This window comes from Centropristis striata, chromosome 20, assembly GCF_030273125.1.
Source record: "Centropristis striata isolate RG_2023a ecotype Rhode Island chromosome 20, C.striata_1.0, whole genome shotgun sequence".
In the NCBI taxonomy this organism is placed as follows: Eukaryota; Metazoa; Chordata; class Actinopteri; order Perciformes; family Serranidae; genus Centropristis; species Centropristis striata.
In genome coordinates, this window is record NC_081536.1 from 27,152,693 (window position 1) to 27,173,316 (window position 20,624).

Consider the following 20,624-nt stretch of genomic DNA (forward strand, 5'->3'; position numbering starts at 1 on the left):
TTTTGGTTATCTCGTTAGTTTTCGTTAACTATAATAACCTTGGTAGATAGTGAGAAAAATGAAGAAGGCAGAAGGCAAGAAAGTCAGAGCGCAAGCAAAGCATGTGTATGTATGTGGACCTAGACAGATTGCCAGACTATCGTATATATATATATATATATATATATATATGCACATACTTATATATTTTTTTTTACAATGTAAGGTAGCAAGGGAGTAAAGGCAAAATAAATCAATACATCACTATAAATCAAACCTAACGCCAACCCCAAGCCAGCCTCCACCACTCAACCTAGAACAAACAATTGGAAAACAGGAGACAACATAAAAACACCGCTGACCAGAATGAGCAAACTCTCTGTCCTGAGGGTCTGGGCGTTGCCCATTGTAATTGCCAGCCAGTACAACATAAAGCTTATAAACCTGGCTTATAGTGTGCATTTTGGGTCTTTGGAAGTCCACATGATGCTTTTGTTTCTGAGGGCATATTAAGACCATCCTCCAATACATAAGGTTTGACAGCAAAACCTCCACAACAAGTGTTGAAATACATACATTTGTTCTCAAAATTTAAACAAGTGTGCTTTTAATAGGGTTTCTTATACAATTCTATCTTATGTCGATGTCATAGTAACTTTCTCTGCTACCATTGAGGACACTCTGTATTTATTCTTTTAGGAACTTGTGGGAAGTTGACATCGTACAGTTTATAATAGACTATTTTCAAGTCAAAACAAATTAGGGATTTTCTGTTTATCCACCAGAATTGTATTCCTCGCACTGTAGGAAAGATTAGTAAGTCAACAAAAATGCAGATTGACAGTTGAATAAAGTATGGCAATCTATATAACTCCAAGAGACCTTTTGCTGTGCAGTGAAGGTTTGAAACGATGGGTTGGGTTCAGTTGGGTTCTCTGTATCACTGATAATGATACTAATTCAATCTTAAAGCAGTGCTGTTAAAATTTTACAAGGTTTTCCTTTTTTCCCATTCAGACATTTCTTTTATTCTGTTTGAGATTTCAGTTAAATGTTTGTCATCTATTATAGCAGTTCAAAGCAACATATGTATACAAAAAAAATGTATATTTGTCTGCTTTGTGTTTCCAGGAGCTCAGTCAGATAGCGAGCTGCCATCGCATCATCTCAGTGAAGTGAGTTCAGACCGCGGCTACACATCAGACTCAGGGATGTACACCGAGCACAGCAAGACCAGGATCCCTCGCTCTGCAACAGATGTGGATGTAGCAAGCAGTGGATGGCTCGTGGTCAGTACACGCTCTTACACACACACACACACACACACACACACACACACACACACACACACACACACACACGTACACACACATTCTCAAATATGTACAGAATCCCTGTATGATAAGCAGCGAAAAATGCCGCATTTTGTACATGCAAAGTCACTGGAACATCATCAGTCACATCATCTGGAATACATAACCAATCAAGTCTTCTTACATTAAAAAGTAAATGTTATTTGTTCAGTTTTTTGATCAGTTCTGATGCATTTTTGTATTTCTGTAATTTGTATTGTTTTCCAGGTTGGGAAAGATGACCTGGAAACAAGTAAAAGCACTCCAGTGAACTCTAAAGCTCAGCTGAATCACCCTCTGGTCAACCAGTACAGTCTGACACTAGGCCAGGACCTGGGCCAGCACGACACCAAGTCTCTAATCAAGTGTGTAGAAACGCTGTCGTTCATCGTCCGTGATGCTGCCCACGTCACCCCTGACAACTTCGAGCTCTGTGTTAGAGCTATACGAGTGTTTGTTGAGGCCAGCCTCAATGGAGGTGAGACACTGCAGTACATTTTCAATTTCAGCTAAGAGCTAAGAGATGAAGTAGTTTAGTACCTAAGAGACTAAGGTAAAGCGAAAAGATTACATGAAAGTAGCCAGATATGATCACAGATAGTTGTTCTGTTGCATGAATTGGTTTTCCATTGAATGCACAATTCTGCTTTGCTAATTAAAGGGATATGGTTTCTCCAGTCCATGAAGACCAATCATGATATTGGTCCAAATCATTTAGCAGAGGCAAGGAGTCCATGTCCCCAGTTTCTTCTCTTAAAATGTTGTCATCTTCAAGTCCAAGCTGAGAGTTATTTGTTATTTGTGAGACCTGACAAAGCTCTTCCTGAGCCACAGAAGAAAATATACAACTGTTTTCATTAGCTGAGTAATATCACTTTTAACGATTTGATTTCATATTGATTTCATTGATGTTACTTTGTTGGAATCAGGGCTGTACATATTTCATGGCTAACCGTAGTTATTTTGGGCCAGATATTTGGGAAAGCCTGTTCTATCAAATGCTGTTATATCAGCATGGAGACATTTTTAATACCAACTAGTGTCATGAATGTAATGTCTACCTGTAAACTCCATGGTGACTGACACACTCAAGAGATATACAAATGAAAATGAAATCATATAATCCAGCAGCTTTATAGTAACAATTTTCAGTCAGCTTGTTTTTTCTCTCCTTCCACTTCAGTGTCCTGCCCTACATTGTTGTCCCTCTTCCTTTTTCGGCCCTTTAACCTCCTTGTCAACTGCCTCTAAAATGTATCACTCCCCTTTTTCCATTCATCCGTCCTTGTGATCTACAGTGTGACAGGGATTAAGGTTGAGAAATGGCAGTGGTGCACTTGTGCTTTGGCATAGCTGATGCCCTATTCATTTTCTCTTAGTGCTCCGGGCCATAGGATACATGCTGTCAACAGAGCTTTACAAAGATGAACAAAAGAGATGGGTCGATCAAAGCACTGGGCTGAGGCACGGTGCTAATCTATATGAGATACTAATAGAAAGTGCTGTTAGTCTGTTGAGCTTCTGTGGTCTACTTCATGTCTTTTTGTTAAAGGTGGTTTTAAGATAAATGGAAATGGCCCCTAGCTCCATGGTTGTTATGAGGTGTGATTGGTTCACTGGACTAGCTTCTTTTGTTTTGATAATGGAACCCACCACTTTATACAAGGGCGCGGCTGCAAGCCTGTAAAAATGTACCAGAGTAGTGAACACATTTTGTTTGTCGTTAACTATAACTTAGTTTTTTCAGTGAAATATGATCTTATACTTTCACATGTTAGGTTAGCTGTTGAGGGATGGCATAGCAGCACTGTACTGCCCTACCAAGTCTAACTGCAGTAACTACATTTTTGGTCAAAATTGAGTTATAACTAAAAATTAACTCCTTAATGTCTGTTTTATCTTGTGACAAAGTTTTAGATTTAAATTTTGCTTTATTCAGAGAAATAATGATATAAAACCACAAAATCAAACTCAAAACCAAGCAGTAATTGCAGTTACCACGGTCTGCTTTGGAAATATATATACTAATTTAAAAATAATAGATATACGTTTATTTGAAAGGGAAATTATTATCTAGATAGTGATGAAGTAAAAAAGTGAGATAAAATTATATTTAGACTAAGTCTAAAATACACAAATCTTTGACTAGAGTTGTTAAACACTTTTAAACACATTTATAACAAAATCAATTTGAAAATGTTTATTCACTGAAAACAAAATATAAAAGCTGATTTAAAAAAAAAAAGCTGGAAGACAACAACATTGTAGTTACTCCACTCTGTTTTTGGATTACTATTAGAACCTTTTACAGCAAAACCAGAGTGCAGTAACTACGTTTTTGGGGTCAAAGGTCAAATAAATCACCATGATTTTGAGCATAAAAATTACACGATCAATACATGTAGAAATAACTTTCATATCACTTATCTATATATAACCCATTTGGCTGGCCAGTTAAAAAAAACTTTAAAAAATTTTAAAGCGGTTTTTCTCAGTTTTACCCTTTGCATAGTTATTGCAGTTAGACTTTGTAGGGCTGTATAGGCAGGTTCATCATTCACTTTTCAATATGCTAATGTATAGTGTCCAGTGAAAATGCAACACTTTTATGTTCTGTAGCTCTCAAGAACATTTTGTAGTGTAACTGCAGCCTTTTATCTTTATATTCTGAGACACAATCAGGATTTTGGGTGTTCATTTTCAGAATTCTCCAATCAGTTACTGGATACCAAATACATGCTGTTTTTTTATTTTCTCCCCTAAATGATACCAATTTACACAATGAGAACCCACAGGGCAGTAAGTCGTCCCTACGAACAACAACGTTGTTTTATCACTGCCTTCCATCATTGTAACAAAAATTAGGTAGTAGAGATTTCTGATCGGGCATCACTGTGGTTTAAGGTTTTAAGCATTTCAGTCAACTAAACCTACTTTCTGACTTTTAGAAAACACTTGTAAGCATGGTTAATTAAAAAAATATATTGAGTGTTGGTAGGAGTTACATACTTTGTCGACTCAACAGAATGCTGGCATGGTTTCTAAGATTACACACTGGGTCAGCAATATGCCAGCGTGGCTTGTTTCAGTGTAAAAAAGGCAAAGCCGGCATAATGTGTATTGTGGAATCTCTGTAGCCTTCAGGGCAGCTCATGGGTTTATATGTGACATTAGACTGTGTCTTGAGTGAGCACTTGCAATCTAATCTTACCTGCCTGTTCTATATAAGCAAATAAACACAGGGTAAACACATGACTAATTCAGTGGATATTGCAGCATAATATTACAGGGATTTATATTGTATCCTGCATAGCCTATTTGTGAATTTTGGTTCATATTATAAACCAAAAATATAAGGTTATTGTCTACAAGCGGTAAGCAGGGACCTCCGTGCCACTGACACCACTACCTTTACCAGGCAACAGCTGCTCTCACAGCAAACAAACAGCTAGTGCTGTTTTTATCTGATGAGGTCAGTATCCTACTATTCACCTGAACTGCTTCTTCCCCAACTATCAAATAGCACCGTATAATACAGATGTAAAACAGATGTGTGGATCTAAAGTTCACAACTTGACAATTTATAGATTCCAAAGCAGGTCACATTGGTGTAGTTGCACCACAGGAAAAGTCCTGTTGTTGCCTCATTCAAAGGGATTAGCCTGTGATGAGAACACTTCTTCTTCTCCACTTCACTTAGTTCTTTTAGGAACACTTAATTCATGTAATAATAGTAAAACATACATAAACATTAGAAGAGACACTCCTGGAGTGCTGGAGAAATGTAGATTCTTAACGTCTGCCTAATCTGTTAGTTTTAACAAGGGACATTAAAGGGTCATTCCAAACTCCTCTACTGGGCAAGGAAACACTGAAGACTCCCTCTGCCTTTAGTTTTTGATCTTCATTATTTTCATAATTTTATTTTCTTTGTCAGGTTACCGCAACCACGACAAAAAGAAGAGCCACAAGTATGACAAGTCCCGGATGAGGAAGAAGGCAGGGGGAAGGGACAAGGAGGGAGGAGGTGGCACGAGGCGAGGTGGCAGCCGGGTGTCCAGCCAACGTCCATCACGTTCCCACAGTGACGAGGAGGAGGACGAGGGTGTCCCGGCCAGCTACCACACGGTGTCATTACAGGTTAGTCAGGACGTAAGTACAAGAGCCCTCTTTACCCTTCTACCTTATATTGGTTTGACCCCAGCATCTTGTTTCACCCACAAATGATTCTTATTCAGTGTTGAGCGTTTTAGTCCATGCAACTCTAAAGTGATTCATTGAAAGTCACATCAGTGGTTGGGTAAACAATGCTTCAGGGTTAGGGACTTATTACATCAGTTGCACTGGTGCAGAGTGGTGCTGGAAATACGTCCACTTTACGCCTGTCTCCTGCAGTGCAAAAAAGAAATTGTCACGTCACAAGCTTGTACACACACAGTACTACCAAGGCAGGGTTTCTGTGCAAATGACTTGTTTATATATTGTATTGGGATAAGGGCTACAGGTGGCAGAACCCTACCCTCCACCCTGCTGATAATGTCACGTCTGGGCCGGGCATTTCAGGATAGGCGTCATGTGAAAAGAAGCATTTTTTTTGCATAGTTTCTGCTCCCAAATGGACATTAATGGCAGGTGTAACTTTATATAATGAATGAAAATGTTACTTTTCTTCAGATATTTATTCCAACTGTCCTGAATAGCATCTTTTTCCTATCATGCCAGTATTTGAGCAGAACATCACATAAAGGCTGTTTCCACTACAGCCTAATACCCAGAATAAGGCGGGTGTCACTCGCCGAAACGCCCCTAATTTGAATATGAGCTGTCTGGAGCGGTCTTTTTTTGGCCGTTTTTCTTCCCTGAAAACAGCCTGTTGCTGATTGGATAGAAAGCAAAGCAGGATGTGACGTAGTACTCTACACAACAACAACACGCACCATTTGTAAAAGCCAAAGAAGTAGTGTTGCCAACTTAGCGACAAATCCAGCGACTTTTTCTGGTGTTATTGGAGATTTTGGAGACTTGTTCTTGCTCTTCTTAACGAGCTACGCGGCCGGCGGCTCGTTAAGAAGAGAAGAACGAGTCGAAGCGGCACAGTCCTCCTGCAGCAGTCTCTCCCAGCTGCAGTCACAGAGCCAGCCGGAGGGGATGTTAACCCCTTAGCTTCCAGTCTGCAAATTGTTAATTGGCTAACAGTTAGCTCTGTAGCAGTACAGTGTGTATGTGCTGTTGCTGCTGCAGGAGGTGTTCACTTAGCGATCTCTGTTTGTTTACAACAAGCACCGGACACTCTGTGCACAGTTAGTGATGCCAGTTAATTTCAAGATCACTATGTTTATGATCAGCGGAGATGATGTGCATAATTAGCCATGCTGCTTTGTTTATGATAGGCTGCTGACGTTGTGCACAGTTAGCGACGGCGGCCACAGTTGCGTCACCTGTGTTTAATCCGTCACATATGTGATCATGGTCGAAACTGTCGCTAAGCGATTACGCAACGATCGAAAACCAAACGTCACCTCCGGAGTCTCGTAAATCCCTCTGGAGCCCTTTTTGTAATGGAGACACACAGAGTGAGCAGATATTTTAGAGGGCGTGGCCTGAGACTTTCCCGATGGCCACTCTTCCCCCTAAAGGAAACACAGCTATAGGCCCTGATACAATCCCAATCTTCCTGTTTCTTGTGTGGTGTTGTCTTGGGTGGAAATTATAAGGTTAAGGATAATAGCCGGTATTCAAATGGCTTCACGTTTCTCTGTTGTCATTCCACACTTGCCATTTAAATTTCTATTGCAGATATATCCATATATTCTGTTCTTGTTAACACTGTTGTTGGTGTGTGTGATGGTGCAGCTGTTAGACCTGATGCACACGCTGCACACACGGGCTGCCAGCATCTACAGCTCCTGGGCAGAGGAGCAGCGCCATCTGGAGGCTGCAGGAAGGAAGATCGAGGCAGACTCTCAGACTTTATGGACCAGCTGCTGGTGCCCGCTCCTGCAAGGTAGACCCACATCATAATATACAAGAGAGACGATTTAATGCAGTCCATTACAGCTACTCTTGTCAATCTTACCTTATCAAAGCTTACAATATTCACTTTTGTTGAGACGTGGTAACTTTTGAAGCTGTACTGCATTATAAAGGATAACATACCAGAATTAAATGATAATATATAATTGATAATATATAAATGATGATTTGAGAACAAGTTCAAGTGCATGTGTAGTATACTATAAAAACTGATTTATCATTTACAATAGTAGTTGACATCGTGGTGCCTGTTTGAAATGATATATCTTTTTTTTTATTTTTATTTTTTTATTTATTTATTTATTTTTTTTTTTTATTTTTTTTTTTTTATGATATATCTTTTTAATTATGCATATACATGAGACATCTTGATGATGAACTGTATTCTAGTGTTTAAAAGCAATCACACAAATCTGCTTGAAGGGACGGTGACAGAGGCCAGAGAAAACGGTAACATCAAATGGGCTCAAAACCTGCTCCATACATCTTGCCATTATTGTAAAGTATACTGGCTTTAATATTACTCACTATATAAATCAAAGGTCTATCCTGTGAAACTCACCCCTGACATTTCCAACACCACTGGACAGTCATTTACAACAATACACTGACTGGCCTAAAGGGGGCATCAGAAAAATAAAGATAGTTCAGAGATACTCTTGCCTGTAACATCGTCATGGGTCCACAATGGATGCGTATAACTTAAATCCATTTGTATTATCCATGTCGCTGATGTTGAGGAGACCAAGAGAGATGAATGATAGATGGAGAATAACACATGCCCATTTGGCAGATTAGCACAGTTACTGTTTGTGTTATGAATTCAATAACAGGCTTAAGGTCCCTTTAAAACTCCACTGCGGCTCATGTCTGTGATATGGTTGCCCACTCTAGGCATTGCTTGGCTGTGCTGTGATGCCAGGCGGCAGGTTCGTATGCAGGCCCTCACCTACCTCCAGAGGGCGCTGCTGGTCCATGATCTGCAGACACTTGATGCAACTGAGTGGGAGTCCTGCTTCAATAAGGTAAGAAAGACGATGAGAAGCTACATGTCTGCACTTACTATCAAATGCTCTATTTATTCTTATACAGAGAATGGTAGATAAAACCAAATGAAACATCCAGAAGTTTCTAAAACTGCAATTTCCCTTCTGGCCACAGAAATCTTTGGGTGACATCACAGAGACTACACCCATGTTTAATACAGTCTATGAATGACGTTGGATATTAACCAAATGTTTAATATTCTGCAGCCCTTTTTCCTTGGACTGTTGATTTGCACTTCTTGATTGTGTGTGTGTTTGCAGGTGCTTTTCCCCCTGTTGACTAAGCTGCTTGACAACATCAGCCCAGCAGATGTGGGCGGTATGGAGGAGACGAGAATGAGAGCCTGCACGCTCCTGTCAAAGGTTCAAAGCAATACACATTGAAGCAACTGGCAAATGTTTTCACATGATCACATGGTGTCTTTTATGAACATGGGTCCTGTTTTTGGCCTCAGGGTACTGCGAGTTAGTCATGGCTTTAAAATGGAGAAAACAGAAAACATCAGTCCTCAGAAGTCCACTTTCACTTTCCACCACACATCTATGAAAAGTCCTGTTGATCACTGAGCCAGAACGTACATCCCTCAGTGTCCAAAAAAGTTTGGACGCTATCTTAAACGTTAAAAAATATTTTTACTAATAAAATAATTTCTGTAAAATAAATAAAAGCCATAATTTTATAAATATATATATATATATATATATATATATATATATATATATATATATATATATATCATATTACTTTTATTCAATTGAAAACTGTACCAAGACAATATATGTTATCTTCTTTTTTTTTTTTTTTTTTTATACACGGTATCCCACCTTTTTGGGGATCAGGGTTGAAGCTTTTGAAAATCTAATGAACATTTACAGTAGGCAGTTTGGACAATAGCTTTAAACAAGATTAATAATAGTATTTGTCTAATAGAATACATCATTTCATTAACTGGACTTTAAGTCCATTGAGTCTATTTAAATACCTTACCAAGTCCACCAAATCCTATATCTTAGCAATAAAGAAGGAAAACACAACTTTATCATAGCTAATAGGAATAATGGCCAAAACTTTTAACCTGGACCAGAATCAGTGTGTGCTGTCCTGCCAGCAGCTGTGGCTGATGTGTGATGGTTTCCCATTGGTCTAGGTTTTCCTCCAGCACCTCTCTCCTCTGCTGTCCCTGCCTACCTTTGCTGCCCTGTGGCTCACCATTCTGGATTTCATGGACAAGTACATGCACGCAGGATCCAGTGACTTACTGGTAAGAATAGTGATATGACGGATGGTGTTCAAACTAACATTGAGTATTGTAATGTGATTACAGATTTGTTTATTTGTGTATTTAAAAGGATCCCCATTAGCTGACGACAGGACGACAGCTAGTCTTCCTAGGGTCCAGACAATAATTTTTAATAGAGTACCACAGGCATTACAAACTCAAATCATTATAAAGATGTATAAAAATGAAAAAAAAGAAGAAAAAAAGAAAGCATTTTACAGTCTTGTATCACATACAGCTGTACATTATATTATTATAAAAAGATTTAGGAGTCTATGAGTATTAATTATTTTATGCAAGTATATTAGTACATTAGCAGAGAGTCTATCCTTGACTCTTAACCAGGAGAGACGTCCATGCATTTCTACAACACTGGTTCTTGGAGAACAACCAAGAACCAGTCTTGCAGCCTTGTTTTAAGCCACTTATATTTTTTTATAAGACTTTTGGATGCAGCAGACCAAACAACTGAACAGTAATCAAGATGACATAAGACCAATGAACAAACTACTTGATGAAACAACTGTGGGTTGAGAAACAGAGTACATTTGTGCGTTACGCATTTTGGCAACAACTCTGTTGATGTGATCAGACCATGACAATGTGCAATCAAGCCAGCGCCCATGGAGCTTCACAGTTTTTACTTGCTGTATTGTTTGACCATCTATTTGTTAATTAATTTTAGGTTTTTGTAGTCATTTATATTTAGAACCAAACATTACACTCTTTGTTTTTGATATATTAAGGATACGTTTATCTGTTTTGATCCAGTTAAATAATAAGATGATCTCATGAGACAGAACCTGATCAAGCTCTGAACATGTGTTGGCTGCATAATAAAGAGTAGAATCATCTGCAAACATAGTCACGCTAGAGTTACTGAGTACATACGGCATATCATGAGTAAAAATTGAAAATAAAAGAGGTCCTAGACAGCTTCCTTGGGGGACTCCGCAGTCCAAAGATAACAGATATAGGACTATGATCTATCAGTCTCCATCTCTGATAGAGGCTGTCTGGAGCCAGAATCACAGCTGATCCCAGAATGATTTGACAAATTGTGAAAACAGTACAGAGCTGCATTTATATAGCTTCATGTTAGGTCGAATGATGCAGTACAATATGTCTAAATATTGCAGCAGTTCATGGGAATGCCCAAAGAAAACGTTTTATTATTTGTAGTGATAAAACTGCTGACATCAGCCTTTTATAAACTCAAGGGGCCTCATTCATGAAACGTGAGCAGAACGAATTTGTGTGTAAACCGTTCGCAGACGGAAATTTACGTGCATCTCCGCATTCATCAATATTTTAGTAGCTCCGATCTTTTCGTAGCTACTAACAAAATCTACACATGCTGCTGACCACACGTAGTGCTTGTGTAAATTTAAGAACGCATATAAATAATGCTCGTCACTGTTGGAAATTACAATTTTAATTCATAATGCGTTCTGTTATGTACACAATACGCAGATGCCTTTGAAACATGTGATATAAACATGGCAAACGATTAAAAATATAACATATTTAGTTAAATTAGTTGGCAATTGGCGGGATTAAGATTCAGATTAAACTCATAATTGTGAATTATCTATGTAAATTGACGCATCCTGCCTGCAGTTCTCAGAGGTATCATTAAATTAATGCCAGAGTATATCCAATTTCCATACGACGCACAACGGCAGACAGAAGTAATGCAGGGGTTCAGTGCAGTTGCAAACATGCCAGGTGTTATCGGTGCCATAGACTGCACACACGTACGCATCAAGGCTCCATCCGGTGATGCATTTGCTTACATTAACCGGAAAAACTTTCATTCCGTGAATGTGCAACTGATCTGTGACGCAAAGTGTGTGTTGTTAAACGTTGTGGCACGGTGGCCCGGTGGGACGCATGACGCATTCATCCTGCGTAATTGCGCAGTTGGCACGCATTTGGAGGATGGAGCTGTGAGAGACGGCTGGCTCATTGGTAAGAATATAGCCTGCATAATCACATGTGTGTGTTATATATGGACTTACCTTTCTATATCCATAGGGGATAGGGGTTACCCACTGACGCCGTGGCTTATGACCCCACTGACCACCCCGCAGACACCACAGGAGCATACAATGAGGCGCACGCGGCTACTCGGGCCGTTGTAGAGCGCACCAACGGGGTATTTGGACTCTGAGCGTCCTCCTCCTGTGGCAGATGTACTTTTTTTGTGTGCGCTAATGCGTTTCTTTGCGTCAAGTTTAATGTCAAACCATTTACGTTTAACCTCGGACGTAGTTCTTTGCACTACAGAAACCACATTTACTGCGTCCGTCACCTCCCTCCACGCTTTCGCTTTGCCTGTCCCTGTCACACCACTACTAACAGATGAAAATAAAAAAAAATTTTTGGACTCCTTCTCCCAAAATAACTTCAATCTCCGCTTCGGAAAAATTCTTTTTTCTTTCTCGTTCTTTTTTTCTTTGTGCCATGACTGACAGGTTGACAGGATGCCTCTACACACCTCCTTATATGGTGGTCATTAGCAATTCATGGGCGGGGTTCATGCTAATTGCTGATTATCGGGAGCGCGCTGCCACCTTACGATGGATTGGCATTCATGATCATACACACGTGTTTACGATCAGATCTGAGTTTCCCGCGGCGTTCATGAATCCGGAGTAGGTTTTTAGTAGCGTAGGCTTTTATGTGCAAATCTACGCACAAATCTACTAACGTTTCATGAATGAGGCCCATTGTGTATATAATCCATCATCAGTGTAGATAAGTTACTCTTGAACTTTTATGTGTTCATTCACTTTTTGTCAGAAATACAATCATTCATCAGTCATTATCATCCGTGAATAAACACAAACACCAGTATTTTAGAGACTGAACAACTGTTGTTTAAAGCATTTTTAAACTCCTTTAAAGATCATTCAGTGGTGAAAGGGTTTCTGCAGGCTCGGAAATGAAGGAGCATTTCATGTTCCAAGTGATACAACAAAAATTTATATATTTGAAGTTGTGGTTTTGAATGACTGATTAAGTCTGTGACCTTGCTGATGTACCTTTTCTGCATTTGTATGTGTAGTTGGAGGCCATCCCTGAGTCTCTGAAGAACATGCTGCTGGTCATGGACACAGCAGGGATCTTCCACAGTGCAGACTCTAGGACAGGATACTCCGACCTGTGGGAAATAACCTGGGAACGAATTGTCTGCTTCCTGCCTCACCTGAAGGAGGAGCTCTTCAAACAGACTGTCATACCAGGTATAGGGCATATCCATAAGGATGCAGGAATATGGACTGTTTAGCTTTTACATGGTTGTATGTTCTAAACCTGTGGTTCGCAACCTTTTTCAAGTGATGTACCCCCTGTGAAATATAATTTTTGCCCCCTAGCCAGGGCAAAGCATTTTTGGTTGAAAAAAAAAAAAAGACTTAAAAACTGAGCGCGGTGCCATCAGTGTCTGATTTATTAAACTTTGAAAAAAAACAAAACTATTTCAAACAGTTTAAATGTTAATAATCCATGACTAAATTTATTGCAAATATTTCTCATCACTAAAATGTAGTGATTCAAAGTAATGTAGTAAAAACAGTGAGCATATAACCATTTAAAACTATAACTACTACGCTTCAACCACGACTCCATCTTTGAGTCTCCAAGTGATTGACAGGTGATGCCAGGTGTCATATGACAGGTTGGGTCCAACCATCCTGGTATGGGGGACACTCTGGGTTTTTAGGATAATTAAATTGAATAGCCTACTGAATATAAAATTACTTTTATGAACTTATACTTATCCTAAAATATTTTTTAAATAATTATTTTTTTTAGGATTTTTACATGGATGCTACTTTTTAAATGTATATTTTAAAATCTCATGTACCCCTGGAGTGCCTTCACGTACCCCCAGGGGTACACGTACCCCCATTTGAGAACCACACATACAACATGAAGCTCAGCGGTTTGGTGTAGTATTTTAGCTTGTTATGGCACCAGTAGCTGACTCGGTGTTTCTCATGAATCATCTTCATTTTAGATCCAGTGCCCAGTCCTCCAGCAGAACCAGTGCAGCAAACACCGTCAGCAGGCCGGCCTTCATCCCCACAGGCGTCCCCACCACCTGCTCAGCTGCCCTCCCCAGTTCCTGTCAGCCCTGCAGAGACACAAAACCCCAGCAGGCCAGCATCCCCCAAGGAGCCCCAACCAGCCAGTGCCAGCGGTAAAACAGGGACTCATGCTGCACAGAGCTTATCTATACTGCTCTACAAAGTCTAACTGCAGTAACTACATTGTTGGTCAAAACTGAGTTATGACTAAACATGACACTCCTTGATGTCTGTTTTATCTTGTGACAAAGTTTTAGATTTCAATTTTGCTTTATTTCAATGAAATAATTATATAAAAACCACAAAATCCAACTCAAAAACAACTTACCACAGACTGCTTTAGATATATATACTAATTTAAACATAAAAATAATAGAAATTATAAGTTTATTTGAAAGGGAAATTATTATCTAGATAGTGATAAAGTAAAAAAGTGAGATAAAATTATATTGAGACTAAAATATAACATTACTTTATGACATTAAGTCTAAAGTACTCGAGTATTTTAGACTTAATATTATATTATTTATACAAGTTGTATTTGCACTTTTAAATACACTTCTAACAAAATCAACTTGAAAACATTTATTCACTGAAAACAAGATATAAAAGCTGAAAGAAGACGACTTGTTGTAAATTGTTGTTACTGCATTCTGGTTTTGCATTACTATTAGATCCTTTTACAGCAATGCAGTAACTAAGTTTTTGGGGTCAAATAAATCATCATGATTTTTGAGCACAAAAATTTCATCATCAATACATGAAGAAATATCACTTACCTACCTATAACCCATTTGGCTGACCAGTTAAAAAACTTTAAAGCGTTTTTTCTCAGTTTTACCCTTTGTGTAGTTACTGCAGTTAGACTTTGTAGGGCTGAATAAAGCTGAGTTGTGGAAAAGTGACTTAGTTATATTAAAATTTCTGTTTTCTGTTTTCTAGGATCGGACCGGTCGTCTCCAGTCCCAACCTCAAATTCCCCGGTGCCATTAACCACGTCCCCCCCCCAGGCTCCCTCACCCTTGAGCCAGTCCCCCCTCATCCTGCAGCCCCTCGCGTCCCCCCTGCAGGTTGGAGTCCCACCCATGTCCCTGCCAATCATCCTGAACCCCGCCCTCATCGAGGCCACGTCCCCTGTACCACTCCTTCCTGGTCCCAGACCTATGAGCCCTTCTGACGAGGTCAAGTAAGAGAACTTGAGCTAACGTGCCCCCCCCACTCTGTCATCTTTCCAGACCACCGGCCCTTTGACAACTGGATCCAGCACACTTCAACTCCAACATGTTGTTACCAGGTTTTTAAATGACCTATGTACGAAAAGACAAAATAGATGTGACAACTCAATTATACCACATTTTATTATAAAGGAGAATCCCCAAAACATCAGACATTGTTAAAAACCACAGGTTGTTAATTCTCTGTGTTTGATTTGTTCTTATTACGGTGGATAGAGGACTAAATTGAGACATAGGACATCATGTCCAGATATTTTGGAACATAAAATGCAGGATGCAAGTCATACAAGGAAATATATTAAACATACAAATCTAATTGAGGGGAAGTGGGTTTGCTAAAGATGTAGATCAGGGCTGTAGTTTGAAGTCTGAGGTCCTGTCCTCACTGTTTCTGGAAATACTTAATGTTACACTACTGTACATTGTATGTAGTATAACACATAGTACATAGTAGTTATACTACATGGTGAGCATTTTATTGGCAGATTACAGTATTTTTAACTCAATAATTTATAGGCATTTTAGTAAAATGTAAAAAAAATATATATAAATTCTGATTTATTATTTCCCCTCAACAGTTTTATTGTTGAGAATGTAAGGCAGATGTTAATTATCTTCAAAAAAAACAACCAAAAAACGAATCTGTTAGTTACAGTTTTCATATGTGAGTGTGGGATTATTCCTAATCTGCTCACCATCAGGTTAATGTTCAAAAACACATTTCCCTAATGTTGAGCATGATTTGAAATGTGGTATAAAAGACTGGACCATCAGAAGTGGGAGTTGGCACTGTCATTCCCATGTTTTCTTTTTGGAAATAATTTCTAAAAACCCCTCCATTTTTGAAGATTTAACTAGATAAGACCAGGCTGACCTCATGGCTTCGCTTCATATTAATCTAGAGATTTCAGACAGCGACATTCAAGATCCACGCCAGTCATTTGGATTTTAGGTACTGCATGTTGTTGAATAAATCAGATTTCCAGAGCTTTGACTTTTGTCAGATGTTGAAGAAGTCTTAACAGAGCTGTTGTATCACATCACAGAGGAATCAGTGACTGACTGAAAACTGTTTATTTATATGCCAGTCCTTTTTTGTTTTAAAGAAGCCATGTTTTGCTCTGTTCTTCTGTAATGGCCCGATCTGTTTATATCTTTCATTTCTTTAAATTTGCATGGACTCCTTGCCCCCAACAGCAAAACAAGCTTTTGTTTTGGCACCTTCTGAATTCCTCTTCCACTAAACAAAGAGGAAGTGTGTGCACGTGAAACCTCTGGTGGACTGGAGACGTCACATCTACAACATTCCAAAATGTAGATACTTGAGTGGGAAGTGAGCTCAGTTCACTGGGGGGAGCGTTAGAGATCCAAATAGTGGCTTTTATGGTTTATGATGAGTCTAACAAATGATAGGAGTTCAGTATTGATGTCATTTTATCATGTTTGTGTAGCTTTCTGCAACTGGATTAATCCCCAAGGCCCGAGAGGCTCTTTGTAACAAGACTGGGTTACTCGTCATATCACACAGATATCTATTGAATCTAGTCATAACAGCAACCTAACACCACATTGTTAAATATAATCATTACTGAATACTGAATTTATGGAATTGAAATATTTTCTGTGAAAAGCACCCATATTCATTTCAGTAGTTTACATATTTCTGCAGGTTATTTCTTTGCTTCATTTCATTTCCCAAACGTGATTTCGATTCAGCAACTTCAAAACCACGCACACATATCTTAATAGTCGACTTTATAATACAATCAACATTTCTAAAAAATAGTCAAATGTATAAAGTTCATAGCAACAGAGTTCACCAGTTCAGATCAATTCAAAAAAGGAATAAAATAAATATGATAAACTATGTATGCCTCATGACATCCATCATTCTCAGAATTAGACTAACTTCATTTGAGCAACTTTCAAACAATATTTCACTCACAATCTAGTTTTTGATCTGGCACCATTTTTGAATAATCACCTTACCGGTAAGATTTAGTGCAGACAAACTCTGATAAAGTTTTCAGACTAAAGTATTGTTTTGCTATAATAATAAGTATGTATTCATGTGGTTACACTTCACAGCTAGGTGTTGAGCTGCTACACTTTGCTTCCATAGAAATCTGTGGACATTCTTGCATGCTGATTGTGCCTTGTGTACAACGATATGGACCCTGACAAACTCATAGAGACTAATTCACCATTTAATGCCAAATATGTGACCTAGAGTAAAGGTGTAGATGTCCACCCAGTGTGGACCTGGGCTTCTCTAAGTGATGTTAAATGTTATTTATTGAGTTGGGAAAGAAGAGATGAACTCTTCCACTGACGTCCAGTTGGCAACCGGGTAACACTACAGCCTTATAGAGCCACCAACATGAGACAGAGTAAGCTGTGTGTTTATTTGTTGTAGGGGACTCTTATCAGGAGCTGAGTCTTGCTTGAACAGTAAATTACATGGATATAATGTGTATATATAAATGAAAGGTAATGTACTTTTTACTATGTAATAAATATGATGTAAAGAAAGTGCTCATTTTGGTGTGTTTGTTTTTTTACGCATAAAAAAAGTGTTCGGTCAAAAAAGACTTTATTTAACCACAAGGAGTGCACCTGAACCTGCTCTTAAACTGACTTATCCAATTTAAAACCTTTTCCAACTTTAACTGAGGAACTCAGAAAAGATGCAGTGTGTAACATATTTCATGAATGAACCGGTATAACAGCCCAAAATATTCCCCCTCCCCAGACTATACCTGGGTAATTCAACCCAAAAATAACTCCTTGATGACTGTTTTATCTTGTGACAAAGTTTTAGATCTCAATTTTGCTTTATTTCAGAGAAATAATGATATAAAAACCACAAAATCCAACTCAAAACCAAGCAGTAATTGCACTTACCATGTTCTGCTTTGGATATATATACTGATTAATACATAAAAATAATAGAAATTATAAGTTTATTTGAAAGGGAAATTATTATGTAGATGGTAATTAAGTTTAAAAAAAAGAGTGAGATAAAATTGTATTAAGACTAAAATATAACATTTCTTTATATTAAGTCTAAAATACACAAATCTTTGAATAGAGTTGTTAAACACCTTTATAACAAAATCAATTTGAAAATGTTAATTTACTGAAAAACAATATAAAATATATAACAATATAAAAGCGGAAAGAAGACAACATTGTAGTTACTGCACTCATTGCACTGCATTACTATTAGAACCTTTTACAGCAGTGCAGTAACTACGTTTTTGGGGTCAAAGGTCAAATAAATCTTTTTTTTTTCAGCATAAAAATATAAAAAATAGTATCCATGCAAAAGTCCTTTAAAAATAATTATTTAATAAATATTTTAGGAAAATAAAAGTATAAGGTCATAAAAAACCCAGAGTGTCCCCCATACCAGGATGGTTGGACCCAACCTGTCATATGCCACCTGGCATCACCTGTCAATCACTTGAAGACTCAAAGATGGAGTCGTGGTTGAAGCGTAGCAGTTATAGTTTTAAATGCTTATATGCTCACTGTTTTTACTACATTAGTTTGAATCACTACTTTTTAGTGATGAGAAATATTTGCAATAAATTTAGTCATGGATTATTAACATTTAAAATGTTTGAAATAGTTGTTTTTATTATTTTTTTTAATGGTTGAATTTTGTATGTGAGTATGTACAACATTTGAGGCTGTGGGCATGTTCAGACCTACAGTAGTGTTCAATATAATAGCAGTCCAATGTGACTAACCAGATTAATCCAGGTTTTTAGTATATTTTTTATTGCTACATGGTAAACAAGGTAGCAGTAGGTGCAGTAGATTCTCAGAAAACCAACAAGACCCAGCATTGGTGATATGCAGCTCTTAAGGCTGTGCAATTGGGCAATTAGTTGAAAGGGGTGTGTTAAAAAAAAATAGCAGTGTCTGCAGTTGACTTTACAAACTCAAAACTATTTTGTACAAACTTTTTTGTTTCTAGGATTTAGCAATCCTGTGAATCACTAAACTAATATTTAGTTGTATGACCACAGTTTTTTATAACTTCTTCACATCTGTGTGGCATGAAGTCAACCAACTTGTGGCACCTTTCAGCTGTTATTCCACTCCAAGTTTCTCTAACAACATTCCACAATTAATTTACATTTCTTGGTTTTGCTTCAGAAACAGCATTTTTGATGTCACCCCACAAGTTCTCCATTCGATTAAGGTCCACTCCATAACATCAATGTTGTTGGTTTGGAACCAAGATTTTGCTGGTTTACTAGTGTGTTTGGGCTCATTGTCTTGTTGAAACACCCATTTCAAGGGCATGTCCTCTTCAAGTATTCTGACATATGCAAACTGATCCATGATCCCTGGTATGTGATAAATAGACCCAACACCATAGTAGGAGAAACATGCCCATATCATGATGCTTCACTGTCTTCACTGTGTACTGTGGCTTGAATTCAGAGTTTGGGGCTCGTCTCACAACCTGTCTGCGGCCCTTGGACCCAAAAAGAACAATTTTACTCTCATCAGTCCACAAAATGTTCCTCCATTTCTCTTTAGGCCAGTTGATGTGTTCTATGGCAGATTGTAACCTCTTCTGCACGTGCCTTTTGTTTAACAGAGGGACTTTGCGGTGGATTCTTGTAAATAGATTAGCTTCACACAGACGTCTTCTAACTGTCACAGCACTTCCAGGTAACTCCAGACTGTCTCTGATCATCCTGGAGCTGATCATTGGCTGAGCCTTTGACATTCTGCTTATTCTTCCATCCATTTTGATGGTTGTCTTCCGTTTTCTGCCACGTGTCTCTGGGTTTGCTCTCCATTTTAAAGCATTGGAGATCATTTTAGCTGAACAGCCTATAATTGTTTGCACCTCTTTATAAGTTTTCTCCTCTCCAATCAGCTTTTTAATCAAAGCACGCTGTTCTTCTGAACAATGTCTTGAACAACCCATCTTCCTCAGGCTTTCAAAGAGAAATGCATGTTCAACAAGTGCTGGCTTCATCCTTAAATAGAGGTCACCTGATTCACACCTGTTTTTTCACAAAATTGATGATTTCACTGATTGAATGCCACACTGCTATTTTTTTGAACGCACCCCTTTCAACTAATTGCCCAATTGCACAGCCTTAAGAGCTGCATATCACTAATGCTGGGTCTTGTTGGTTTTCTGAGAATCTACTGCACCTACTGGTACCTTGTTTGCCATGTAGCAATAAAAAATATACTAAAAACCTGGATTAATCTGGATAGTCACATTGGACTGCTATTATTTTGAACACCACTGTCTAACAGGGTGTTAGCTAGGTTTAGTCTGTTTAACAGCGTAGTTATCAGTTACCCAAAGACACTTTAGATGAGTAATCCAAGACACAACAAACCATTTAAAACAGCATGGTGAGATTGTTGCCATTAAATTAAATCAGTCCTACGTGAACATTTAATATGAACATGGATTTGACAGGGTGGTGTAGAGGGTCGCTGGTTCGACTCCGGCCTGCTGCTCTTCTGTGTGGAGTTTGCATGTTTTCCGTGTCAGCTTGGGTTCCTCCCACAGTCCAAAGACATGCAGCTGAGCTTAAACTGGTGACTGTAAATTGCCCGT

At 38.5% G+C, this 20,624-nt stretch overlaps 1 protein-coding gene across 2 annotated transcripts in view; it reads left to right on the plus strand.

The window, feature by feature from the left end:
* gbf1 (golgi brefeldin A resistant guanine nucleotide exchange factor 1) overlaps positions 1 to 15,617 on the plus strand; it is a 101,425-nt gene extending 85,808 nt beyond the window's left edge. The window contains exons 31-40 of one of the 2 annotated variants that reach the window (XM_059358842.1): positions 1,111 to 1,268; positions 1,560 to 1,809; positions 5,269 to 5,483; positions 7,185 to 7,335; positions 8,259 to 8,389; positions 8,672 to 8,773; positions 9,559 to 9,672; positions 12,761 to 12,938; positions 13,715 to 13,897; positions 14,727 to 15,617. In XM_059358842.1, the coding sequence (XP_059214825.1) occupies positions 1,111 to 1,268; positions 1,560 to 1,809; positions 5,269 to 5,483; positions 7,185 to 7,335; positions 8,259 to 8,389; positions 8,672 to 8,773; positions 9,559 to 9,672; positions 12,761 to 12,938; positions 13,715 to 13,897; positions 14,727 to 14,974 (1,730 nt within the window). In that variant the 3' untranslated portion in view covers positions 14,975 to 15,617. The remainder of the gene's footprint in view (positions 1 to 1,110; positions 1,269 to 1,559; positions 1,810 to 5,268; positions 5,484 to 7,184; positions 7,336 to 8,258; positions 8,390 to 8,671; positions 8,774 to 9,558; positions 9,673 to 12,760; positions 12,939 to 13,714; positions 13,898 to 14,726) is intronic. The other variant, XM_059358843.1, reaches the window with a different exon arrangement.
* Positions 15,618 to 20,624: the final 5,007 nt, after the last annotated feature.